The 27,434-nt window shown below is 35.6% G+C and overlaps 2 protein-coding genes across 6 annotated transcripts; both read left to right on the forward strand.

Annotated features, from left to right (window-relative positions):
- Positions 1 to 12,307: 12,307 nt before the first annotated feature.
- LOC109184795 (cryptochrome-1-like) lies at positions 12,308 to 17,084 on the forward strand. 3 transcript variants are annotated; one of them, XM_019334836.1, is made up of 6 exons: positions 12,308 to 13,124; positions 13,752 to 13,970; positions 14,080 to 14,786; positions 15,324 to 16,119; positions 16,543 to 16,661; positions 16,797 to 17,084. In XM_019334836.1, exons 1-4 carry the CDS (start codon positions 12,812 to 12,814, stop codon positions 16,110 to 16,112), a joined length of 2,028 nt encoding a protein of 675 aa, XP_019190381.1. In that variant the 5' UTR covers positions 12,308 to 12,811; the 3' UTR covers positions 16,113 to 16,119; positions 16,543 to 16,661; positions 16,797 to 17,084. The 3 variants fall into 3 exon arrangements, with proteins under 3 accessions (XP_019190381.1, XP_019190380.1, XP_019190379.1); XM_019334835.1 differs by having other exon boundaries at positions 16,543 to 16,659; positions 16,809 to 17,084; XM_019334834.1 differs by having other exon boundaries at positions 12,310 to 13,124; positions 16,567 to 16,659; positions 16,809 to 17,084.
- A 2,393-nt stretch (positions 17,085 to 19,477) lies between these two features.
- Positions 19,478 to 23,343, forward strand: LOC109184798 (probable protein phosphatase 2C 10). 3 transcript variants are annotated; one of them, XM_019334839.1, is made up of 6 exons: positions 19,479 to 19,745; positions 19,999 to 20,046; positions 20,875 to 21,114; positions 21,240 to 21,516; positions 22,454 to 22,608; positions 22,681 to 23,343. In XM_019334839.1, exons 2-6 carry the CDS (start codon positions 20,008 to 20,010, stop codon positions 22,819 to 22,821), a joined length of 852 nt encoding a protein of 283 aa, XP_019190384.1. In that variant the 5' UTR covers positions 19,479 to 19,745; positions 19,999 to 20,007; the 3' UTR covers positions 22,822 to 23,343. The 3 variants fall into 3 exon arrangements, with proteins under 3 accessions (XP_019190385.1, XP_019190384.1, XP_019190383.1); XM_019334838.1 differs by lacking the exon at positions 19,479 to 19,745 and adding an exon at positions 19,759 to 19,890; XM_019334840.1 differs by lacking the exon at positions 19,999 to 20,046 and having other exon boundaries at positions 19,478 to 19,745.
- The last annotated feature ends 4,091 nt before the right edge of the window (positions 23,344 to 27,434 follow it).

Genomic DNA, 27,434 nt, shown 5'->3' on the forward strand with positions numbered 1-27,434 from the left:
AAACTGTTAACTGGTTTGTGAACATAATGCCAAAAAGGAATCCCAGAGAGATCATCTTCTAAGAAACCTCTTAACGTGACCGGTGGCTCAGAGAAACCGTGAAAACCAGCCGGGTAGTTATTCGCCAAGGATGCCAGGCTATCCGCAACCCTGTTTTGTTCACGAAGCACGGCGTTCAACTGCCAAACTTCCAATCTTCGGAGTTCCTTCTTGCAAGCTTCCAGGATATTATGGGTTGTGATGCATGGGGGCTTTGAGTTTGTCATATATGTGACCACCTCCTCCGAGTCGGATTCAAAGATAGCTTTAATAAATCCCATGTCTATGGTGAGTTGTATGCCCTTCAGAAGTGCCCATGCTTCAGCTTCGAATGGCGAGCAATTACCAATAGAGAAAGTAAAGACATAGCACCAATCCCCTGTATGGTCCCTGACAGCACCACCGCAGCTAGCTCTGTTGTTTATTGATGCTGAGCCGCCACATTGACTTTGACGAACTCCTCCGGTGGTTTAGACCAGCATAGTAACCTCCAGTTCGACGTATCAGGCCGGAGAGCCATTTGCTCTTGCGAACGCCTTGCTGAACTCTTCAACTTGCGCCCGAATCCAAGCCACTTTAATTTGAACTGTAACGGCTTGGAGGAACCTTCAAAAACCAGTTCGTTCCTCCATTTCCACACCCATCACATCGTTGTGGCAAACAGGGAGCTCATTTTGTAGGGTGTGCGACCACTACCAATCTCCGATATTCCCTTCTCAAGCCAGTTTGAAAAAGGGCAGTTTGTCCAACTGTCATGGTGAGCTGCCATCACCCCTTGCCAGACTTCATCAGCAGTTGGGCATAGACGCGAAACATGCTCAATGTCTTCAACCATGTCAACACACAGAGGGCACTTATCATTCTCAGTTATCCCCCGTTTGAACCTGTTCCCATTCGTCATAATTTTGTCATGATGGGCAAGCCACAAGAAAGTGCGTATACGATTAGGCACCTTCAGCCTCCAAATGCTGTTCCACTTGGCAGCTTCCACAGACTCGGTTGCTCCGATGGCTAAGTCATAAGCCGAGGATACATAGAACCCCCCCCCCCCCCCCCCCCCCCGATTTCTCATTTTTTTCATCCAATAACATCCATCATTTCTGGATCTTCATTAATCATAGTCGCAGGAAGTCTATTCATAATTCCAAGTGGAAGTTTCTGGTCAAGTTGATTCCAGAGCCAGCCATGATCAGTATCCCAGTAGCTCGCAACCGTTCTAGTCTGGTCTTCCTCTGCAACCAAACTCAACGCAGACTCAATGACAGGATTATCATCCAACCAGGGATCAAGCCAAAATAGAGTGTGTTCCCATTCCTCACATGCTTCCTAACTCCTTTACGTAGAATGTGAATTGTTTTAAGCATTCCTCTCCATGCGTTCGACATATTACTTTTGAGTTTCCAAGAAGAACAATCTGTAGTGTTAATATTGTACTTGGCTTTGAACAGCTGAGACCAGAGAGTTTCTTCTCCTTGTAGAATCCTCCAACCAAGTTTTGCTAAGAATGCTTGGTTCATTGCATCCAGCTTCTTGATTCCCAATCCGCCATGAGCCTTTTCCTTGGTGACCAAATCCCACCTCACAAGATGACACTTCCTCTCCCCTTCCTTGCTACCCCACAGGAAGTTTTGGATTAGCCTCTCAATGTTGTCCAAAACGCCCGACTGAATCAAGGTTGTCTGCATTGTATAATAGGGAATGGAAGAAAGTACTGACTGGGCTAGTACGTGCCTCCCAGCAAGAGAGCGTGTTTGGGACTTCCATCCATCCAATCGGGATTGTATTATGCCGATAATCCTAGCAAAGGACTCAGATTTGAGCCTTCCGTGAATCGATGAGATGCCTAAGTACATACCCATATCCGACACACTTGAAATCCCAACCTTCTCCGCAATACTTTGCCGCAAGGAAATCTCCGTGTTCTTTGAGAAGAACAACGAAGATTTGTTCAGACTTAATCTTTGGCTAGAACCGGCACAAAATCGATCCAGGCAGCTTCTCATTTCCACCGCTTGCTCCATTGTTGCTTCCCCGAAGAACACCAAATCGTCTGCAAAAAATATATGAGAAACATGAGGAGCATTCCTAGAAATCCTAATACCCTTCCAACGCCCAACTGTGACAGATTCATAAATTATGTGACTTAGCTTTCCTATTTGCATGTTATGAAGTATTTTTATAGCTTGGACTCAGATCTGGTAGGCCGATTAGGAATTCAGTTTCCTTTTGGGTACTTAGTTCTCCTGTATAAATACCCCGTCTTAGGGTGTAAAACAGAACCCGAAATTAAAAAGGCTTAAGACAATTTATACTGAGATTATTATTTTAAGTTATTTACGTTATCGTTACCTATTCTTTACACATTTTTGCTTCGTTTTAAACGGTTGTGTTCGTTAGCTGTCGACTACATAGTCATAAAACCAACATTGGCGTCGTTTGCCGGAATCAGACAAAAAACCATTGCTTTTAGATTTGAGTCCTTAAACCATCTCCAACCCATTACACCAAATTCTACACTAAATTTTACACCAAAAGGAATATTCTCAGCATATTCTTACACCAAATTTTATTCATCTCCAACACATTACACCAAATTTATTTATACACAAAAATAATTTGTTTTTTCATAAATTAAAACTTTAATTTTTTAACATAAATTTAATTGAAATGCAAATAATATTTTTATTCAACAATAATAAAAACATATAACAACTATTACATTTAATTTTCAATAATAAAAGGCATTATGGCGCTCCTTTGGAGGTCGCCTTAGCAAGCAATATGTGGAGATCATGGCAATTTCCCATAGTGGAGGTGGAACCTGGTCAGGGCGAGATTCACACAACACACTCATCAAGCCCAATTCATGGGTGCAATCGGGAGCGTTGGTGGTTGAATTTGTGTCTTGGAAGCGTTGGTGCATTGCTCGACAGCAAAGGTAGTCCATGAGTATGTAGATCCCACTACCTTGGTACGATAGCGATCGGCCAATTGAGATCAACCATGACACAGTGCTCGGAGGTTTGGTTCGCTGCGCCAGAAAGGAGAGAACGAAGGGAATGAGTGATCTCGGTCACTAGCGGGGCTACTTTTGGGTCAACACAGCTACTTGTCGCCCTTCGAGCATCTTGGAGTAGAGGACACTACTACTAGTGCTCAATGGTGGCCGGCGGATGACCACTAATGGGGCGAAGAGAGCAACGATGATACCCTAGAATTTCCTCGGGGAGCCCAAACCCGAGAAGTTGCAGAACTGATGAAGGAGGTGTGCGATCTGCAGCCCAAAATGAAAGGGAATAACGGACTGACCACTAGCTAGTGGAAGTGAAAAAAAACTAAGTCTAGATACAAAGCAATCGTTATACTGTGCACCAGGGCACACATATCAATGTGCGCCCCGCGCCTCCCAAAACGACGTCGTTTTGGTAAGTTCTATATTTTCAGGTATAAATTTATGTGCATTCTATTATATAATTCTGTACATTCGAAACATGGGAATTTTCAGTTATAAAATTCTGTGTTTTCAGGTATAAAATTCTGTGCATTCTATTATATAATTCTGTACAATCGAAACATGGGAATTTTCAGTTATAAAATTCTGTGTTTTCAGGTATAAAATTCTGTGTATTCTAATTATACAATTCTGTACATTCGAAACATGATATTTTTTTAAGGAGTTAACAACAGACACGCGAAAAGGTTCAAAACGACGTCGTTTTGGGCCAGAGCGCACAATGCATTGTGCGCCCTGGTGCACGGTATAATTTGCCGATAAAAAGTCTACTCCTTAAATCCTTTAAATACTTCTCGACATGGTTTCACAACACGATCCACGATCGTGATCTGGTTCGTATAATATTGCTTCCCAGAAATTGAGATTTAAGTCACAATCGTGGATTGGTGTGTACATCTTTTTGGAGTTCTGCCATCCCTAGGTTCCACGATCGTGATCTCCGACGTACAACTTTCTAGAAATCTACAAACTTTAACTTCCACGATCGTGATCTGTTCCGTATTCCTCCTCCTTTAGGATTTCTTCCAATTAAGCCTCATATCTTGTCCAAATGCTTGCAATTCAATCCCAATTAAAGTCCTACAAAATACCAAAATGCACTCACACTTAGTCTATGTATTTCATTTATACCATGTAGCATCAATTATCACCTCAATTAAACACAAAAGACATCAATTATGCACTAAACAACCTCAACTTGACCCTTAGAAATATGTATTTTTAGCACTTATCAGATATTTTCACACTTTAACCTTGATTGTCTTCAAGTAAGTCAATCACTCAATCAAAACATCATAAGTGCCAAAGATAGCTTCACAAATTCACAACATTGCCAAACTATCAAGAAAAATAATGAGTTGGATGGAAATTTTGGTAATTGGGAATCTAAAAGGCATAAAGACTCATAGAGGCTCTATTTTTTTTTTTTTTAAATGTGTTATGTAGGTTAAAAATGACTTTTAATCACATGCCAGTATGCCACACAACTTGCAATTGCAATTGAAAAAAAAAAAAAAAAAAAAAAAAAAAAAAAAAAAAAAAAAAAAAAAAGAAGAAGAAGAAGAAGAAGAAGAAAGAGCATCATTTGGTACCGATTGTAGGAAACAAACTCCATAATATGGTTGTTCGCATTCTCCCTATGGCTTCATTCTAAAAATGTTTTTTTTTTAATGTTTATAAACTGTACTGTACAAACTTTGAATTTTTTATTTTTTATCTTTTTAAATTTATTTGTCAAAATTTATGAGCATATAATATATAATGTGCATTGCACAGGTGAAATACTAGTATATATACAACATCACAATTTTATCTAACAAACTAAATATATTTAATTTTCTTTTATACTATAATCCTACTATTTATAAATTTGTAGTTATTTTTTGTGTTTTCATTCTTGAGATGCAATGCATTAATGAAAAAAGATGTTTTATAATTTTCTTCTTCTTCTTCTCCCTTAATATGAGAATGGATTGTAAATTTTATATTAAGGTTAAAATTTTGAAATTGTCTCTTTCTTTACGTTGTTAAAAAAAAAGTGTGATATTAGTAATTAAATGAGTTAATACCCAGAATTGTCCTCCACTATAGTGGTTTTTCTCAATTTCGTCCTAAACGATTTTGGTGACCTAATATAGTCCCAGACTTTTGTGTTTTGCTCAATTTAGTCCCACATTTGTTATTCCGTCAAATTGATGTTAAATAAAGAGACAATTCAGTAATCTCAATATTAACCTCTCTTTACTTTCAATCTACGAAGTGCGAAATCTCTCTTTCTTGTACGAATTACACCGAGAATTACTCCAAGACCTGAGAATCAAATTTTATATTCGCAAGTTTAGGAGTGATTCTGGGAGTAATTCCTAAAAAAAGAAGGATTTCGCACTTCACATGTCTATGAGTAAAGAGATGTCAGTATTAAAATTATAGAATTGTGTATTTATTTAACATCAAATGGACGGAATAACAAATGAGAGACTAAATTGAGCAAAAACAAAAAAGTTTGAGACTAAATTGAGTAAAAACACAAAACTCTAGGACTAAATTAAGTCACCAAAGTCGTTTAGGACGAAATTGAGAAAAATCATTATAGTCGAAGACAATTTTTGGTATTAACTCGTAATTAAATTATGCCACAAATTTTTTCCCCGGGCAAGCAATATATGCCCCTACCATCATCCCAATTCATTGACATCATTCCTAGCTTTGTGTCAATGGTATTTTTAAATTTTTGGTTATTAGGGATGTGTAGGGTGATAGAGTTAGAGTTTTTTAATTAGGATTTTGGCTCGTGGCAAATAAGGGTGGTGGTGATGAAGAAGTTTGGAGTGTGGAGATGTAGAATATGGTGTTGATTACAAGCAATGGTGTGGATAGCATATTGGGCTAAAGGGATCGGTAATAGTAGGCTGAAAGTGTTTATTTAGCATTGCTACTACTTTGAGAACATTGTAAGATATGTACATTTTATAGGCCATTTGGACCAACAATATCTTTTAAAACTTTAAATTGATCCAATACACCCCTTGAGTCCATTCTTGATTCTTGATTTATTTTATAGCTTGTGGTTGCACAATCGTTATGCCATGGAACTCTGTTCACCATCCATAATGAACACGGTTTGAAACGGTAACGGTGCCTACGGGCACCGTTATCTTCCACCAATCTTTCATTTTTTTTTTTAAACATCGCGACTTTTCTTCTTCACATTCACATTTTGCGGTTTCACTTCCTCTTCGTGCAAGTTTCTTCAACACTCATAAATTATGAATGTGCAGACATGGATTTATGAATGTGCAGTTATGAAATTATGAATTTTCTTTATGAGATTATGGATTTTCTGTTATAAAATTATGAATTTTTTGTTATGAGATTATGAATTTTCTGTTATGAGATTATGAATGTACAGAAAATTCATAATTACATAACTGTAAATTCATAATCTCATAACAGAAAATTCATAATTTAATAAATGTAAATTCATAATCTGAACATAGAATGCAAAACGCCGTTAACAACACATTAACTAATTTTATTTTTTTCGGTAAAAACGATACCGTTTAGGACCGTATTCACCATGTTTTCACGGCATAATTTGCGGTGGTTGCAATGCTAGTATCTTATTTTGAATTTGTACATTCTTGTATAATATTATTTTTCTTGTATTTTGTAATTTTTTTACTCAATTTGGACAAAGTACACTTTTAGTTTCTTGTGACATTGTTACCTGAGTTCTACTAGGGGGACTCTCAAATTCTACTCCATCATGGCAAGCATGGATAGGACATTTTCATCTTGTGTGTCCAGAAAGAGTTGTCTTTTACATCCAAGATTTGTAAGGGAAGTAAAAGTTAAGAGTAAAATTTGGGAGTACAAGTAGTATCTTCATTCCTTGTTACATTGACAAATTTATTATACCATGGACCAAGGTCCACCTTACATTGTGACCCCTGGTCCAAAATAACATTCAAATTATTTACCTACAGTTAACGTATTATGTATCTTTAGTTAAAGATTATGTACCTATAAATAAATGAAAGGTACATAATATGTTAACTACATCGCAGCTACATAATTTATTAACTGTGGTACATAATATTTTAATTGTTATAGATGTAATAGATACATAATTTATTAACAGTATGTGCATAATATGTTAATTGTAATATGTACATAATTTATTAATTGAAAGTACATAATATGGTAACTACATGTACATAATTTGGATGTCATTTTTTACTAGGGTCCACATGCAATGTGGAATTTGGTCCATAGCATAACAATTGTGTTGCATTTAGAGTTCGTTCGGAAATCCTGTGAAGTCATTTTCTCAACTTTCCCGTGTTTGGGTATTCAAACAAAATAGAGTCAAAGAAAAATATTCATTCTAATCAACAAAGAAAAAAAAAATGTTTAATTTGACGAAAAATGTCTTCCTAGATTTTTAGTTAGAAGACATTTTCTGCTTTCTTTATTTTCATGTCTCTCTCTTCTCTCATCTCTTTTAATTTCAAACTAGTTTCCGGATTATTATTATTATTACCAACACCAACACCAACACCAACACTATGACCACCATCACCACCACCACATCACCACTAACACAACTATTGGTCTTGGTAGGTAAATGGTTCAAGAGTGAAAAAGTACTTTCGTTGTTGTGGAATAAGAAGCCTTCGTAACTTAATGCATGTATTTCATTTATTCAGGCCGAGTATAGAGAGGGGAGGAGAGGGGAGGGGGGGGGGGGGGGGGGGCGATTTTGAAAATTGTAACTATTCGGTTAAGCAGATCTGAAGGGTTACTTCTTCACAATGTAACTTTTAGTTGAGTTTGCACAGAGGACATTTGTTTTTACCCCTTTTTAATTAGTTTGCACATATTTTTGTCCTTTATAAAATTTAGATTTGCTTCGTGATAAGAATAAGATGCAAATAATAAATAAAGTAGAAATATATATATATATATATATATATATATATATATATATATATATATATATATATATTTTTTTTTTTTTTTATTTATTTATTTATTTATTTATTTATGGTGGTTCGGCAAAAACGCCTACTCCACTCTTCTCTTAAAATTCAAGGAGGTTTGCACTATCCCAATAGTACAAAGGACGTTTAAGCCTTAAACACAAAGTTGGTCTTGAACTCCACCAGGTTTTTCGACTATCACCAGTCTACTCCACCTCTTTCTACTACTATCGAGTAGAGAATACAAAGGTTGAAGTAATAAAGTTTATTCTTTTCTTCAACTAAAGAGTTTGGCTTGAAAATCTTGATCTTCATGTGTAAGTAGCACAAGTCTCTTGAAAACTAGATGTGTCCTAACCCCCATTTAGATGTGTCAAACGGAAAGGTTTGCCCGAAGTCCAGTCCATTGGACCGGGTCGATCCGATCCATTTGCTACAATGGGTGGACTATAGCTAGCCCGTTTTATACTACGGACATTTAATTTTTGGCCCATGGACCAGGCTGGCACGTTGGCTCGTATTTTTTTAAAAAAAATATAATATAGATATAGATATATATTATAATTATAATAGAGTAATAACTCATGAGATTATCACATTAGAAACTTCCATATTGGTTTTATGATTATTAAATTCGTACGTATTGTTGTATTTACTATTTAGCTATTTAACTGCCTAACTAGAATACTAATTAATAATTACTACCTTAAAATATATGTTACTGACTTTATTACATTGTAGTATCTGTTCAAACATACATAATTACTACCTTAAAATATATGCTACTGACTCTATTACATTGTAATATCTGTTCAAACATACTTGCCTAACTAGAATACTAATTAATAATTACTACCTTATAATATATGATACTAACTCTATTACATTGTAGTATCTGTTCAAACATACTTACTCTATTACATTGTAATATCTGTTCAAACATACTTGCCTAACTAGAATACTAATTAATAATTACTACCTTAAAATATATGCTACTAACTCTATTACATTGTACAGGGCGTTTGGTTGGGGGGATTTTAAATTCCTTTCCCACTTAATTCCCACCTAATTCCAAAGGCCATTAAATTCTGTAGTTTGGTTGGAGGGAATTGCAATTCCATGGAATTGCAATTCCCCCATTTTCATGGAATTAAAATCCCATGTCCCCCCCTGGGATTTTAATTCCTGGAAAAAAAAGATAGTGATGAGTCAAAATTACCCATTCCCTTTTTAACCTAAAATTAATGTTTAACAACAATAATGGATATTTTTGACAAACATTGGAATTGAAATTTCCAGTAATTCTATTCCTGTCAACCAAACACTCCAAACATACTGAACAACATACTTTCACTTTCTCAATCTAATGAAGGTGAAAAACATACATACTTTCATACTTTCTCAACCAAACACTGGAATTATAATTCTTTTCCCACATAATTCCCCCTCTCCAACCAAACGCCCTGGTAGTATCTGTTCAAACATACTTTCACTTTCTCAATCTAATGAAGCACACAGAGTCAACAACGCCTCCAGTATCTACAGGGCCGGCCCTGGGGCAAGGGCAGGCTGGGCCCTTGCCCAGGGCCCATGGGTTGGGGAGGGCCCCATCTTATCTCTTATACATAGTATATATGTATTGAGTATAAGTAATTTATATACATATATTTTATACTAAGGTGAATTAGCTTAGCTGGTAAGATATTTAAATTTTAACCTCCTTCAATCAAAGGCCGGTGATCCAATCCTTCCCTTTACATTTTAGAATTCCTCAACTTTACTTCTTTGCTTATATTATAATGTATCTTTTAAAAAATTATTTTTAATAATTTTTTGTGTTTAATACGGAGTAGTATTTTTAATGTAGTTTTTAAATATATAAATTTTCATAAATTTATACTAAACATAATATGAAAAAAAATTATATTAAATATATAAATTTTTATATTAAAATTTTAATGCAGTTTCTAAATTTATAAATTTTTATATACTTATACTAAACATATTATGAAAAATTGAATTAAAAAAACTTCAATCAACTCATGTTAACCAAACAAGACACATAAAAATAGGACGAAGGGGGTTATATGATATATTTTTAGATTGAATTATGAAAAAAATTAAAATATAATTTACTCCGTACATTTTTATGAATATCTAATCAATGTAATATAGAAGTTTCTATCATGTGTCATTGTATTCAAATTATTGTAAAAAAGTTTGAAATTTATCTAGTTAAAAGAAAAAGTATTTATAAAAATCATATAAATATAGAAGATGTGTGATTTATAATATGCTTTATATTCAAACTATTTTATCTAGATAATTATGTTTCATATCTTTTTGAATTTTTTTATTGCGTTTGGAAATATTTTAATTTCTTTCTCCTAGTCAAAAAAATATTTTTAGCTTCACATATGTTTGTAATTATTGTTTTATAAATTTTTAATAATAATTAATTTATTATTTATTATGATAACAATGTTATTGTTTATAAGTTGACTCGATTTTAAATTATTTATTCATTTTTATAAACTATAATAATTATTTATTTATGAAGGCACTTATACGATTATTTATTATTTTACATTAAGGAAAGCACCTAGATTTTTTTTCATGATTATTATTGTCGCTGTAAAATTGTTAAAAACTTGTTAATCTTATTTAAAGTTATTGATATTAGTAATTTTTTTCTTATTTAAATTAAATCTTAGGCATGAAATATATATTAACCGGGGCCCATTTTTTTGTCCTGCCCCGGGCCTAGAAAATGATTGGACCGGCCCTGAGTATCTAATGAAGGTGAACAACATACTTTCTCAATCTAATGAAGCACACAGAGTCACACAGAGTCAACAACGCCTCCACTTGAGGCTCGAACTCGTGAGCTCCCACATGAGAGAGGTCACTACATGCCATATGAGCACAAACTAGTAAGTTAGTATTTAGTAGTTGCAATTTGTAAATCTATTCTTATAATGGTCTTGCATTATTTATTATTGATTTCTTTATTTTCTTGTAATATTTCATAAGTTAAATAGTTGAAAATAAATATGTCAACTTAACTAATTTAGAAGAAATACATAACTCAAATTATTCGATATATAATTTTTAATCTTTTTTTCTATGTACAAGTGTCAAATAAGCGCCCATCTACTACTGCGAAATGCTCAATTCCTACCACGAACTAAATTAAGTGTCAAATAGACCCATCTACCAGCTACATTTGTTCAATTAATTTTTTTTTACAGGTTACCTATTTATTAATTATTACAAAAAATAAATAAAATAAAATAATTAAAAAAAAAAGATAATATCAGCCACCGACTGTCCGGCGCCGGTGGCTGCCCATCATAGACAGCCGTAGCTGTCCCGCGAGCCACGCCCGCGGGCCGAAATTGACTTTAATTTTTATTTTTGGACCGGGCCAAGCCCGGTCCAAACTTTATTTGAACTGGGCCGACCTGGTCCAAAAACTAAACGAGCTAGTGGTGGGCCCAGCCCAAGCCCGCGGATACCTCTATCCCATTGTATGAGGCAATTTATATCGTGGACCAGGATCAACATAGTATTGTGAACTCTGGATCAAAACGACGTTGTTTGATGTTTAAGCTTTAACAGATTCTGTAACTTTCTGTTTCTCATGTTTCAACACAAATTTTAATTTATTTTAGGTACAGAATCCTTACGCTTAATGTACAGAATTGCATAACATGATGTACAGAAACGCATAACATGAGATAAATACACATATTTTCTATTTTACTACGAGATACATACACATGTTTTCTATTTTATTTATTCTCATATCTGATTTTTATAAATAATTTATGTCCTATAGGCACATAATTTCATAATACAAGACGTAAATTCGTTAAATAAGATACACAATATGTTTTTTGTTATACAATTACTAAACAATTTCAGGTACAGAATCCTTACGCTTAAGGTACAAAATTGCATAACATGATGTGCAGAAACACATAACACGATATACATACACATATTTTACAATATTAAAAAAAAAATTATAACGCAAACTGAACAACAAATGATTGTCGTTAAAATTAAAATTCAAAATGATGTCGTATAGGCTCAGGATTGTGGACCTGTTATACGGTATTGCATGATAAAGCTATCAGCTACCAAATCACTATCACCTTGTAATAATTCATAAAATTCAAGGTCTGCGTATGTGTATGCATGTATATACATGCTGAAGTAAAAGACAAATTTGAAGCTTCAAATATTTTCCATTCCAATTCAAGCGCAAATGGATTACAGAAGGCACTAGAGAACTTTGTGAGATTTGTTTTTTTTTTTCATCATAGGATAAGAAACAGATACAAAAACAAAAATCTAGAAAAAGAAAAGTTGTGGCTGTAATTTGCTTATCAGTTTTCTCTCAACCCCACTACCTTCACCAATCACCTTCACCCTCCCGCCCAGCCTGTGTCTTTTTGGTTGTCAATTGTGCAAATGGTAATTTCAGGAAAAACCCACCCAGATTCACCCGGAATTGGTAGAATTGGATTCATTCTTTTATTTTTGCCCGCACACACGATATTGACTTATTAAAGCTTGGTTCTTTACAAATTTATGCCAAAGATTATACTATTTCTTGCTTACAAATTGAGTAGTTAAAGCTTTGGGTCTCTACAAATTTTACTATTTCTTGCTGCTAAACTTGAAGAAATACATATTATAATGGTGTGTGGATAGGAGGGGCTGAGGGAGGGGTACTGGGATTTAGGTTGTTGCAATCTAAGGAGGGGAAATGTCTGGTGGGGGTTGTAGTATTGTATGGTTTAGGAGGGATTTGAGAGTGGAAGATAACCCAGCTTTGGCTGCTGGTGTGAGGGCAGGGGCAGTGGTGGCACTGTACATATGGGCTCCTGAGGAAGAAGGGCACTATTACCCTGGGAGGGTTTCAAGATGGTGGCTAAAACAAAGCTTGGGTCACCTTGATTCTTTCTTGAGGAGCCTTGGCACTTCCCTTGTCACAAAGAGATCCACTGATACTATTTCTTCTCTTCTTGAAGTTATCAAGTCTACTGGTGCCACTCACCTCTTCTTCAATCACTTGTATGGTCAGTTGATATTGATCATCCTTGGTTCTCTTTCTGTTTTATATTCATTTGTTTAGCTCCAATATGGTTGTTTGTTTTATTAATTGGTTTCTCTAGTTAGTGATGTTTAGTTTATTCCATAAAAGCTAGCTGCCTCCTTCTATTGGTTAATTTATTGATATTGTATTCCACTTTTTTACTTACTACCTTGTAAAGTAAAGTGTCTTTTGAGATCAAGCGCTTACCAGTTACCACTACGCTAAAAGTTATAGCAAGTAGCGAAGGCGCAACTTTATTTCCTTATACAGCACACATTTTCGAGATACTGGGTGCTGGACTTGCCCCTTTAAGCCCTTTACCGGCCTCTGCCCAACAATCCCTAGCCACCGGGTGCTAGATTTGGCCTTTACTGGCCTCCGCCCAACAGTGTCAATGTTTTATTAGTTCTGACATGTAATCATCTTCAATATGAAAATATAGGAATAAGTAGTATCCTCTACTCTTTTGTGATGTATAAAAGAGACAGAACATTTTGCCTTCTGGGATTTCTTTTGATGTTTGCAGATTAATTTATATAGACAGTAGGATAATGATGTTCACTCATTGAGAGGTTCTAATTAACTACCATTATTATTCTTTTACTTCTAGATCCTCTATCACTTGTAAGAGATCATCGCGTAAAGGAAATTTTAACTGCTCAAGGTGTATCCGTGCGCTCCTTCAACTCTGACTTACTCTACGAACCTTGGGAAGTTCTTGATGATGAAGGTCGCCCATTCACTACCTTCAAAGCATTTTGGGATAAATGTCTCAGCATGCCTTATGATCCCGAGGCTCCACTTCTCCCACCTAAACGGATAATTTCAGGTGTGTTTCCTGTTTCTCGCTTTAAATACTACTGTTAAAAACTCTTCAGCAAAATCAACCCGAATTGTGTTAGAGGAAAGTAAGTTTAACGTTGTTCTTGCTCTTGCAGCTGATGTGTCGAGATGTCATCTTGACAACTTGGTATTTGAAGATGAATCGGAGAAAGGAAGCAATGCACTTCTTGCTCGAGCATGGTCACCCGGGTGGAGCAATGCTGATAAGGCATTGAGTGCTTTCATAAACGGACCATTAATAGAGTATGCCACGAACCGTAGGAAGGCTGATAGTGCTACAACATCATTTCTATCCCCGCATTTACATTTCGGGGAAGTCAGTGTTCGAAAGGTATTCCATCTCGTTCGCATTAAGCAAGTTGTTTGGGCCAATGAAGGGAACAAAGCCGGTGAAGATAGTTGCAATGTGTTCCTCAAGTCTATCGGGCTTCGAGAGTATTCAAGATATATGAGTTTCAATCATCCTTACAGCCATGAAAGGCCCCTTCTTGGTCATCTAAAGCACTTTCCTTGGGTAGTAGATGAGGGCTATTTTAAGGCGTGGAGGCAAGGCAGAACGGGTTATCCTTTGGTGGATGCGGGCATGAGAGAACTCTGGGCTACTGGATGGTTACATGACCGGATACGAGTTGTAGTGTCGAGTTTCTTCGTTAAGGTTCTTCAGCTTTCTTGGAGATGGGGAATGAAGTACTTTTGGGATACTCTGTTAGATGCAGATCTCGAGAGCGATGCTCTTGGTTGGCAATACATCACTGGTACCCTACCAGATGCCCGTGAATTTGATCGAATTGATAATCCACAGGTAAGAAGCTATCTCAGATTTCATCTTAAGTGTATGCATAAATTGGCAATTTTGGCCCTGTTTGGTAAATGGCTGTTAGCTAATTGGGTTAGAGGGTATAACTAGTTGATAACATTAGCTGATTGTAGAAAGTGTTTGGTAAATTAGCTGTTAGCTGATAGTTGTTTGGTATAATTTCTTTTCTCAAAAAGCTAATTAAAAAAGTTGCTTTGAGTAGCTTTTTGAATTTTAGCATTTTGGAGTTACAAAAAGCTGATTAACCAAACACTTACATTCATTTTTTAACCAAGTCAAACAGCTAATAGTGGTCAAATAAGCCAATTTTGGCTGATAGGCTAACTATTTTACCAAACAGCTAATAGTCTCGGTGGAAATAATAATAGTTGCTTTCCTCCCACCTCTTGGATAAACCCAATATTTTTATTTTACCAAAGTTGATGTTTATAGTTCTGCAACATTTTTTTCTGGCTTCTTTCCCTTTACTATTGGGAGAATTCATAGGAAACATGCTAAACAAATGTTTACTGGTTTTTACAGTTTGAGGGCTACAAATTTGACCCGAATGGGGAGTATGTACGCCGTTGGCTTCCCGAGCTTGCTCGACTTCCTACCGAATGGATACACCATCCTTGGAATGCACCCGAGTCGGTTCTCCAAGCAGCTGGAATTGAACTAGGTTCCAACTATCCTCTTCCGGTTGTTGAAATCGATGCAGCAAAGGTAAGATTGCAAGCAGCCCTTGTTCATATGGCACAGCGTGAAGCCGCCTCGAGAGCTGCAATTGAGAACGGTATGGAAGAAGGGCACGGGGACTCCACCGAGTCTGCACCGCTAGCATTTCCCCGAGATGCACGAATGGAAATGGACGATGAACCGATCAGAAATAATCCTTCAGCTACTGCAACGAGGCATTACGAGGATCAGATGGTCCCTAGCATAACTTCATCATTCTTTAGGGGTGAAGATGAAGAGACATCATTGGATCTCGGAAATGTGGGTGAAGATAGTAGAGCAGAAGTGCCAGAAAATGTCAATGTAACTGAAGAACCGAGGGGAAACAGAACTGGGCAAGCAGTTTTTCGAACAATTCAAAGTAACAACAATGCCCCGCTGCAATCTCCTTTTGGTGTAGGTAGGAGGAATTCTGAAGATTCAACAGCTGAATCTGCAAGTAGCAGTAGGGGTGCAGTTCCTGTATGGTCCCCGTCCAGTACTAGTTACTCGGATCAATTTGCCGGTGATGACAACGCCATTGGGACCGGTTCATCTTATTTGCAAAGGCATCCACAACCAAATCAGCTAATGAACTGGCAACGGCTTTCTTAGACCCCGGGTAATATGGTCTTGCCATTAATGAATGAAGAGTACCTAGTATAACTATTAAGTTGGAAAGAATGGAATAATGGCAATCAATGTTGCAGAAGGCGCTAGGTGCTAGTCGGGCGCTGCTTAGGCGGCCGCCTAAATTCTTTTTTTTTTTTTTTTTTTTTTTTTTTTTAAATCCGCTCAAAATGAGGTCGTTTTGAGCGGAAAAACCAATCAAAATGACTAACAACCGCCTACACTCCTTTTTGCCTCGGCCTAGGGATACCGCCGCCTAGGCTGATTTTTACAACACTGATGGTAATAAACATTCATAGGCATTAAGAATTTTTCTCGTTAGTGATTGTTTAACGGTTGATTAGTCCCGCAACATATATAGCTAGCTTATCAGCAACATTCCCCTCTTACTATTCCTCCATATTCAAATAAACAGTTAAAGACGTGCAAATAAATGCAGGAATGGTGTATAAAATCAGGGTTCTATGACATTGAATTCCCTCTAGCAATTGAGGATTCTGTGCCACCCACCGGACCACTAGATCTCTAACAGGTTAGAAGAAACTGCAAAAATTCCATATCCTTTTTTATGAATTGTAGCTATGTGAAATGCAGGCATGCTATATTGAAATATATGGTTTATTATATCCGTCTTAGAGTTTTGGATGCCCCTAATCTATAACTTTCGGGCATTGTTCACAGGACATGAGATTAATAGCCGGGAAAGAGAATCAAGATATGAACTTATGTGAATGTACAAAGGATGGAATGAACATCAGTGTTGTGTTACTAGTCTAAGCTGACCAAAAGTCTTGACAATTGCATATATGAGGTGATAGTAGCTTATCAGGATTCTCACTTTCCTGTTGTATCATATTTTATTAGGGCCTTTTAAGTGTGAATATGGAGGATTCATCTTATAAACTCAGGTTCATATATGCATCTTCATCTTGTTTGATAGAATATAATTTATCACTACTGGTTGGTGTGTATTTGATCTATCTGTTAAACGTATTAAAGCAAGGCAAGCAAGGCACTTCATTGTATTCAAAGTGCAAGTAGAGAGCAATGTAAAATAAAGGCAAGCAAGTAAAGGAAAATAACAATGGAGTATGAGGTAATTGAAGCATGTGCTCCATCTCAACTAAAAGCCTAAGCTGATAGTGGATTGCACATTAATGGCTATATGCTCATAGAGGTGAATTAGATTTCCTTGGATTGCAATGTAGAGACTTTGGCAAGAGATGAAACTATGTGATGAATTGAGGTCTATGTGCGATGACTTCCAATGCTTTAGCCATTTCGGTTTCTAAGGCCTATCGTACGGCAATGTAGCACTCGAGTGTCAACATTTCCTATGAGATATTTCATCGAACATGTTCACATTTCATTGAACATGTTGAATCTACTATGTATATTAAATAATAACAAAAATTCACCAAATAAACAGATATAAATCACGTAATCAAATCCTTCATTCTTTCTTTATTAGCCTATTTCTTTTCTCAATATTATAATGCCAAAAGACATCAGTATCCAATTTAACTTAAAAAATCTCTAGGATATATGATTTAGTTTTACTAGTTGATTAATTAATTAGTGATTTATTATATGTTTTTAGTTTTGAAATTGGAAAAATTAATGTTAATATTGGTTCTGGGTTTTGTCTTCATTCATCAAAATTTAAAATATTATGGCAATCAGTAAAATAAATATCATTTAATTATCTAAATAATGTTGTCAACAAAATAATTGACAATTTTTATTTGATAAAAAATGATAAGCAATATTAAAATAAAAATACATTTATTACTGTATACATTTTTTTTTATGTTAAATTATATAAAGTATCGATTAGAATTGATGTCAATTGTACTCATACAATTATGTAGTTCATACATAATTATTAATTATACAAAGTATAATTTTGGTACTCAAAGAAAAATACAATGTATAATTAAAAATGAATATCGATAGTATATGATACAATGTTAAATTTTTGTAACAATTTTAACCCTCCTGACATGATTTTTTTTGACTCCGTCTTTGAGATTGCGTTGTCTAATGAAACTAGATACGTTAGACCGCACCGTGATATTAACATAAGAATAATTGGATCATTTAAGCAACTGAGGACTCGCAATAGTTATTGCGTCGGTTGTGTTACAAAAACAACGTTGTTTCGCGCATTTTTTTTATGCGACTCACTGCAACATATATTTTTATAACTTATAATGTACATTATTCTAAAGCATAATATACATTATACTAATTCATAAAGTTCATTATCTTATCCTAGAAGGTTCATTATTCTAACACATAATGTACATTATTTTAACATATATAGTATATTATTTTAACACATAATGCACATTTTAATGTACATTATTTTAACATATATAGTATATTATTTTAACACGTAAAGTATATTATTATAACTTATAAAATTCAATATTCTTTTCTACCGTGGTCTACATAACGACAAATTATTGTCGGGACCATAGTCCACACAGTGCTGTGTGAACCGTAACAAAAAAGTACATTTTTAATATACTGAATGTACATTATTTGTGTATTGAATGTACATTATATAAAATAGTGTACTTTCAGTACTTAAATAATTTACTTTTTTCTGAATATAATGTATATTATTAATATACTAAAAGTACATTATTTTTGTATTAAATATATATTGGTCCCGTTTGGTAAAAATTGGCCTATAGGTCAATTTTGGCTTATTTGACTATTATTAATTGTTTGATTTAGTTAAAATATCAATATAAATGTTTGGTTAATTAGCTTTTTGCAACTCCAAAAGGTTAAAATTCAAAAAGCTACTTCAAACTACTTTTTCAATTAGCTTTTTAAGAAAAGAAATTATACCAAACAGCTATCAGCTAACAACTAATTTACCAAACACTTTTCTACAATAAGCTAATGTTATTAACTATTTATACTCTCTAATTAACACAATCAGCTAACGGCTAACAATTAACAGCCATTTTACCAGGCCATTATTTTATAACGTATAAAATATGAATGGACCACACAATAATGATTGCTACACAAGTGTATAATTTGCTGAGTACTCGGTAGAAAATAACCTTTTGTTGGAATCTCATTTTCCATGTTGTGTCGCGGTGAAAAAAAAAAATGTTTCACAAGATCCCAACTTTCTACTTCCTTATTGGGTTGATGAAGGAATGGTTGGAGTACAAGTCAAAAGTGTTGTGGGGTTACAGAGCTGTAGTGGCAGCGACAAACAATGACATTTTCAAACGGAGAAGTCAACAAGGTTCCCTATCTTCCCATTTTGCCCCTTGCTCACACTTCCAAGTTCCAACCCCAACAGGACGGTTATGAAAATCAGAGGAACCGCAAACCTTTTCCCTTTTTATCTGCCCAAACCTTCCTTAATCAACAATAATAATTACTAGTAATAATTTTATAATATATAATCCACTATCTTTTTTTGTGGGTTTTTTTTTTCTTTTTTCTTTATGGTTCACTGTTTTGAATTCCAAAATGGGTTTACAAACTCATGAGGAGAAGAACGGGGAAAAGACTTTGTAATTTCCCCAATTTATAGAAGCAAAATAGCGATACCCATTTCTTGATTTTCTCTAGTCTCTGAAATTGGTAAATGAAATGAATTCTTGATTGCTCAATTTCTGATTTTGTTTTGCATGAATTCTGCTGTTCTTTGTTTTTCTGGGTTAAAGCCTTAAAGGGTTTTGCTTTGATTAAGGACCTCTTGTTATTTGCTTGGTTGTGGCCTTTTATGGTATTATTCTTGAATTTTTAAGGATTATTCATTTGGAAGCTTGATCATTTGATTTTAGTAATTTTGAGAATTAGGTTATTAAAGAGTCAAATTTTAACTGGCTGCCAGGTTGCTGTGATGAGTAAACTAAGCTGTTTAAGTGCTTCCTGCACTGAGGTAGACTTCCTTTACTACTTTATTTCTGATACTTCTTGTGTTTCAGTATCTTTGTTTGCCCACTGATCTTAGAATTTGATGAAGGGTGGTTCCTATGTGCTTATTCTGTTAATCTTGTGTTTGTGGCCTATTTGTATGCTAATGTAATGGATTCTAGAGGGTTGAGTAATTCTTAGAGTTCTTGAGGTTTTTGTGGGACTTTGGGGCATCAACTGGTTGATTTCAATAAAGGGTTCTTGTCAGAAATGCTCAATGCCTTGTCTAAATGCTCGATATAGCGTTTTAGAAATTGAATCATTAAAACTTATATTGTAGCTGTTATGCTGTAGTGCTCCAGGAATGCATATTAATGCTAGTTTAAAAATTTCTACTTTTTTGCCCTTAAGATGTCCGGGCAAGGATATACGAAAATTCAAGAACGTCTTTTGAGATGATAACTGATTATTTCAATTTACACCCACAAAATTTATTTTTTTTAAAAAAAAGGGATATGCAAACTCCATGATTACCAATAATAATAATGATAATTTTGTGTAATGTGATGCCCTTTAGCTGAAAGCATGATGAAGATAAGGCTTATAAGTTTTACATAAAGAAACTTTGAAAGGCAGTAGACATTTTAAACCTCCTGAAATGGCTTGTATTTACCCAATTCATCCTATTATGCACCTTTCTGTAAAGAAAACTTTACACTTTTTCTGCATTAAAGACTTCTTTTTTTTCCTCTGAAGTGGTTCGTCCCATTATGCACCTTTTTGCGAAGTTCTTTATTTGTTTCTGTCTTAAACCCTCTCTCTGTTTTTCTTTCCCTTCTCCTATTCTATTCAGTGTATAGGAATACAGTCTTCTTATAGCTCTGGCAAGGGTAGAAACCATGACGGCCACATTAGATATGGCTTCAGCTTAGTGAAAGGGAAAGCTCTTCATCCCATGGAAGACTACCATGTTGCTAAGTTTGTGCAGATAGATGAACACGAGCTTGGATTGTTTGCTATTTATGATGGTCATTTGGGGAACGGGGTGCCTTCCTTTCTGCAAAAACATTTGTTGGATAACATCTTAAAGGAGGTCGGTTTGTTCTCTTGTTATTATGATTATAATAATGTAGCTTGCATATGTACATTTTGTCGCACGCTAGGATTTTGAAGGTTACTATCACATATTCTCATATCTGTGAGTTCATAAATTAGCAGGATGAGTTTTGGGTGGATCCAGGCAGAGCAATCGCGAAGGCCTATGAGAAAACTGACGAAGCAATACTTTCAAACAGTTCCAATTTGGGGCGAGGGGGGTCAACAGCTGTTACGGCAGTGTTGATAAATGGGCAACGGTTGTGGGTGGCTAATGTGGGAGATTCACGAGCCGTTCTTTCTCAGACAGGTCAGGCCCTTCAGATGACAACTGACCATGAACCAAATACTGAACGAGGCAGCATTGAAAGGAAAGGAGGATTTGTCTCAAATATGCCAGGTTTTCTCCTGAAATCGTAGCAATTTGTCATATACATGGTTGAAAAAATCGCTAGGCGCTCCTCGGGAGCATAGGGGGCGCCTAGGCCGCGATTAATCGGCGCCTAGGCGCCCGTGTATTTTTTATTTTATTTTTTATTTTTTAAAAATTTGACTTGATAATTATAAAGTGTTTAATACTTTAATAGTTAATACTAAAATATTAAATATTAACCTAAAAAACATTTAGAGTTTGTACAATTTAGGGTTATTTCGCTCCAAACAATGTCGTTTTGAGTGAAATAACCCATTTAAAAAAGAAGGGAACAATAGCTAATTGGCCGACTAGGCGATCTAGTCGGTGCCTAGGCAATAGGCGGCCTAGTCAGCGCCTAGGCGGTCTAGTCAGCACCTAGGCGGCCTATTCGGCCACCTAGCCAGCCAGCCGCCTAGACCATCAATTATGGTGATACGCTAAGCGGTCAGTCAGCACCTAGCGTCTAGGCGCCGATTAATCGGTGCCTAGGAGGAATTTTTGCAACACTGGTCATATATATACAAAATCTAATATGTCTTGGATAAATATGACTTAATAATTAGTTTCCAGATCAGTTATGTGAAACTTATTCCCCGTCTGTAGTTTGTTTGGGGATGTAAAATGTGGAAAACATAAAACAAATATATTGAAACAAATGTCTTTTACCCTCTTTTTGTGTGTGTGTGTGTGTGTTACATTTAGCATTTCTATATTAAAAGTTGCGGGTTGTATCCATCCGGCCCTGACATGTATCTGTACTTATCCCTGGAACATAACCTAATTTCTGTTAGTTCTTTCTCCTCAAAATTTTGAGTTTGTTCCTTAGCATGAACCTGAACTGTTTGGACTAGAAAAATGTTCCATCTCTTGAGTACAAGTTGAGAGGTATTTTATTACCCAATCTGCTTCTCTTCTCTAATAGGGGATGTTGCGAGAGTGAATGGGCAACTTGCTGTTTCTCGTGCGTTTGGAGATAAAAGTCTTAAATCGCATTTGCGATCCGACCCAGATATTCAAGATAGACATGTCGATGGAAGCTATGACCTCCTTGTCCTCGCAAGTGATGGCCTCTGGAAGGTGATAAACGTATTCCTCAAATTTTCATCTCGTAATTGCATATCCCCGTCATCTGACATATCATCAATCCAGGTAATGGATAATCAAGAAGCAGTAGACATTGCTCGAAGAGTTAAAGACCCCCAGAAAGCCGCTAAGCAACTCACAGCCGAAGCACTGAAGCGAGACAGTAAAGACGATATATCTTGCGTTGTCGTTAGATTTAGGAGATAAAATATTTGCAGGCCATTGCTGCTCAAGTAACTTGAAGAAGGAGAGTGGTTTCGTGTTTTCACATCCAGTGTGCTAGTACAAAAACGAATAAATTGGTACAATATAATACCTTTTTGAGTAGACATGGCCGAAACCTTGTGGAGGTTATGAAAAACGAAAATGGTAACGGGAATAAGTGATTGGAAGCAAGCCCTGTGTGAGCTTAATCTGTTCAAGTTTTTTCGTGTCGTGCCATCATCCATTCGAGCAGATTGGAAGTTGTGCGGGGCCGAATGCCATTTGGTGAAGTTCAATATTACTTGAGCATCATGAACCTGGTGATTTGCTGAATGAATTGGCAAAATTAGGTTTCAAATTGTCAATGGCTATTGGTGTATATTTGGATTTATTGTTGATTGTGATTTGTGAATTGTGAATTGGAACCACCAAGCATGCCCCTATGGTGTGTTTGGCTAAGATTACTCCGGATTATTAAATTTGTATAATATACTTTTTTTATGCGTATGGTAGAGGCTATATATAGATTGTACAATACAACTTTTTTTTTTTTTTTTTTTTGCCTATAGTAAGCAACTTGGAAGTATCAGATGTTTTGCCAAATGGGACCTGGAGTAAGTAACCTGATCTGATCTATTTTACCTGATTTATTTTTCGATTTTCTAAAATGGCAAAAATTGTATTTTGGTACTTTTGTTGTTGGATGAATTTTAGTAATGATGAAAGTGGTTTGTTGAGAGTAGTGTAATTTGTCCCTTCAGTACTGAATATTACAAAGCTTTAAATGGAAAGAAAATCACAAACTAAGCTTATTTCTGGAATCCATAATCACTAGTGGTGCTCAGTTCATCCTATAATCTGTGAAGCGATTTAGTAATTTGCGAGTTCTTTTTCAGTGTGGCCTAACAGTGGTAATGTCGTATCAATACCCCTAGTCTCAGAAGTCACCTTGTCCTCAAGGTGAAGGCCTGGAAAAAAATTTAGCAAGTGTATCCACAGGAACCAGATAGCTTCCTCAGATGATAAATCAACCTAATGAACAAGAGCGTGACGCTCTAACAACCCTTCATGCAAAATAGAACGAATGGCAAGAATGGTCATTGGTGCTGACGACATGAAAAATAGGGTGAATTTTTGAGATTGGAAGAAGTTGCAGACGATATGCCACAGGGCCAACACGTTCCACAATTTCAAAAGGTCCAAAGTAACGTGTACTCAATTTACGGAATGGACGTCTCACCACCGAAACCTGACGAAAAGGATGGATTTTCACCCAGACCTTAGCTCCAACTTCGTATTCAACTTCACGACGTTTATGATTAGCCATTTGCACCATTCGATGTTGAGCGACAGATAAATTTTCCTTAAGCTGTGATAGGAGCATATATATTACGATCCATCAAAAAGTCATCTAGAGCACATATATTAGTAGAATTAGGAACATAATGTGAAATAACTGGTGGCAATATACCATATAAGGCTTTAAAATGACACATTTTAAGGCTTTGGTTGTAGCTGGTATTGTAACAGAACTCGGCCCAACGCATCAACGATTTCACAAAAGCACGGAGATATTGTTTGATGCCCTTATTCACTACCTCTGTTTGAGGATGATATGGAATACTATGCTGGAGACCAGTGCCACTAAACTCAAACAGAGCCTTCCAAAATGCACTTGTGAAAATCGGGTCTCGTTCTGAGATGATTGAGGTCAAGAAGCCATGGTGTTTGACAACGATATCAACAAACAATTGTGCAGCTTTCCTGGCAGTAAGATGGGATGGTAGAACCCCAAAATGCGCATATTTTATTAGCCGGTCAACCACCACCATAATAATAGTATAACCTTGCGAGGGTGGGAGTCCAACAATAAAATCCATGGTTAGCTTACCCTAGACAGAATTAGGAATCGGAAGCGGCTGTAGACCATGCGGGAGTGCTAGTCAAAAATTTGGTTTGTTGAGATGTGGAGAACAAGAGGCAACAAAATTTTCAACGGCTCATCGCATGTGTTGCCAAAAGAATAACGCAGACAACTGCACCAACGTCCGTTTCGCACCAGAATGCCGTGCCATCTTGGTCTCATGGAACTCTCGAAGCAAAATTGTTTTTAAAGAGGAGAATTTGTTAATATAGTAATTTATTAAAATATTAATATAAGAAATGAAACATCACAAAAATAATTTTATTAATTATACAAAAATTAAACCACTTACTACCTAAAATGTAAAAATACAAATAATATTAATTAATTCTGGCCTGGGTTCAAGCTCAGATGCTACGTTGTTAGTTAGCAAATAATATTATATACTACAAACAATTTTGATTAAACACGCCCAGTGGGACTCGAACCCACAATCGCTTGATTCCTTATCCATTAGGCCATGAGCGCTTCATTTATTAGGTTATGGGTTCTTACTAAGTATTCTAATGTTATGAAATTCTTGTTAATGACAACATTTAAATATTTTTATATTAAAATATTATTAATTAGTGATTTGAGAGTCATATTCTTTCCATTGAATCTAGCCACATCAACATATTTAATAGTTTAACTAATGATGTTAATAATTTTACTTTAGTGTTTTATTTTTAATAATATAAGAATTAAATTGACCAATTTTACAGTACATATACTAAATTGAATATTTTATAATAATATAATGAGTAATAGTGCACTTTAAACAAATAAATATCGTTAAATAATATGGACTATAAAATTTAATACACAAAGTTATTTACGTAGTATTTGTATACTATAATCTGTATATGCACATCAATTTTTGAAGTCTTGAAATCAATGGAGAGTAGACAATCTTGAAGGAGCTTGAACCATGTACATGGTGCTTGCTTCAAACCATATAGAGACTTTTGTAGTTTGTAGACATGAGTAGGAAACTTGTTGTCAATATACCCTAGTGGTTGCTTTATGTAAACATTCTCACTTAGACAACAATTGAGGAAGGCATTGCGAACATCAACTTGTCTGATAAACCAATCTTTTGTTATAATGAGAAATAATAGAAATCTTACTGTAGTTGGTTTGATGACCGGACTGAAATTGTCAAAATATCTTCTACTTCAACCTGATTGAATCCTTTTGTAACAAGTTTGGCTTTGTATCTTTCAATTGTACCATCAAAATATCTTGTATCATTTGCATCCAATGATGTTTATATCTCGTTCATGTGGAACCAACTTCCAAGTGTTATTGTATAGGAGATCATTGAATTTTTCATCCATTGATACTCGTCGTTCGATGCTCTTTACATGTTAGGAGTGGCAAGTGGGTTCGAAGTCATCTACACATGCAATTAGAGCTTTGTTACATGTTGAGTCATGAGTCATGTGTCATAGAACCGTAGGATATGTACGTTGAGTCGGGGGTGGTGGTCGACGTTGTCCAGGCCTAGAAGGAACAATTAGAGGAGGGTTGGGAGTGAAATCCGTCGGAGGAGGGGGTTCACGTCGACACAATCGTGTCATGGGCATGTCACAGCCGTGTCTCTCTCTGGAATGGTAACACGGCCGTGACATGGGGACGACATGGTCGTGTCGATCTCTTGGCATCCTCTTCTTCTTGATGCATTGACAACCCCCTATGATATCGCATATGGAGTCGAAGTAAAAAACTGTGGAGGAGTTTTAGCTGGGGAAAACATTCTCATCAAAACAGACATGGAGAATAATAATATTTTTTCTAGAATTTAGATTCAAGAAAGGATATCTTCTAAATGAGTATGGGTACCCAAGGAAGACAAACGAGGTAGAATGATACTCTATTTTGTGTTTATTGTTGTGTTGATGATTTTATAGGGACTTAAATTGTTTGAGGTTTTAGAAGGCACACGATTAATTAGAAAATCATAATTTTGTAGGCATAAACCCATAATCTAGTAAAGCCATATGCTTGAGCAAGTTAAGTGATAAGTACATATTTAGTTCATATTTACTTCCATTTTGTCCCATATTTAATCTTATTTTAAAGCTCCAAAATGTAGATATCATGTTAAAAGAGCTATTATTTTCTTTGTTTGTGAATTTAGGTACAATATATCTCACTTGAACCAAAATAATAATAATAATAATAATAATAATAATAATAATAATAATAATAATAATAATAATAAAATAAAAAATAAAATTGAGTATTTTCATGCATTTTGGAGAGTATTGGAGTCAAATGGAGCATTTTGAATGCATTTGGGGTCAATGGGAGTCAAAGAGAAGCTAAGAAGATGGATAAAATACTTCCAATAGAGCCAATGAATGGTGTTTCCAGTGGTTTTGGTCATTTGGGCAAAGCAAGGCAAAAGTGGAGCAAAAGATCAAAACATTGCAATTCTCGCACAACATGTCAATGTCTTAGTATTTCTACCATATCTTAGGATATGAATGTCCAAATCAAGTTATTCATTCACCATTGGAAAAAAAACTCAAAGGGCTACAACTTTCATGAAGACCACCAAGCTTCATTTTGAAGTTAAAGTGGTCAAAAACAGCAAGGAAGTCATTCTGTCAGAAAATTGCACAAGGAGATGATGGAGTACCTCACGAGCTGAGTGCCCTCACAGGCGTAAAGGAGACCATGCACCATTACTCTCCAAAGTGGTTTA

The sequence above is a fragment of the Ipomoea nil genome, unplaced genomic scaffold (assembly GCF_001879475.1).
Source record: "Ipomoea nil cultivar Tokyo-kokei standard unplaced genomic scaffold, Asagao_1.1 scaffold1286, whole genome shotgun sequence".
Classification (NCBI taxonomy): domain Eukaryota; kingdom Viridiplantae; phylum Streptophyta; class Magnoliopsida; order Solanales; family Convolvulaceae; genus Ipomoea; species Ipomoea nil.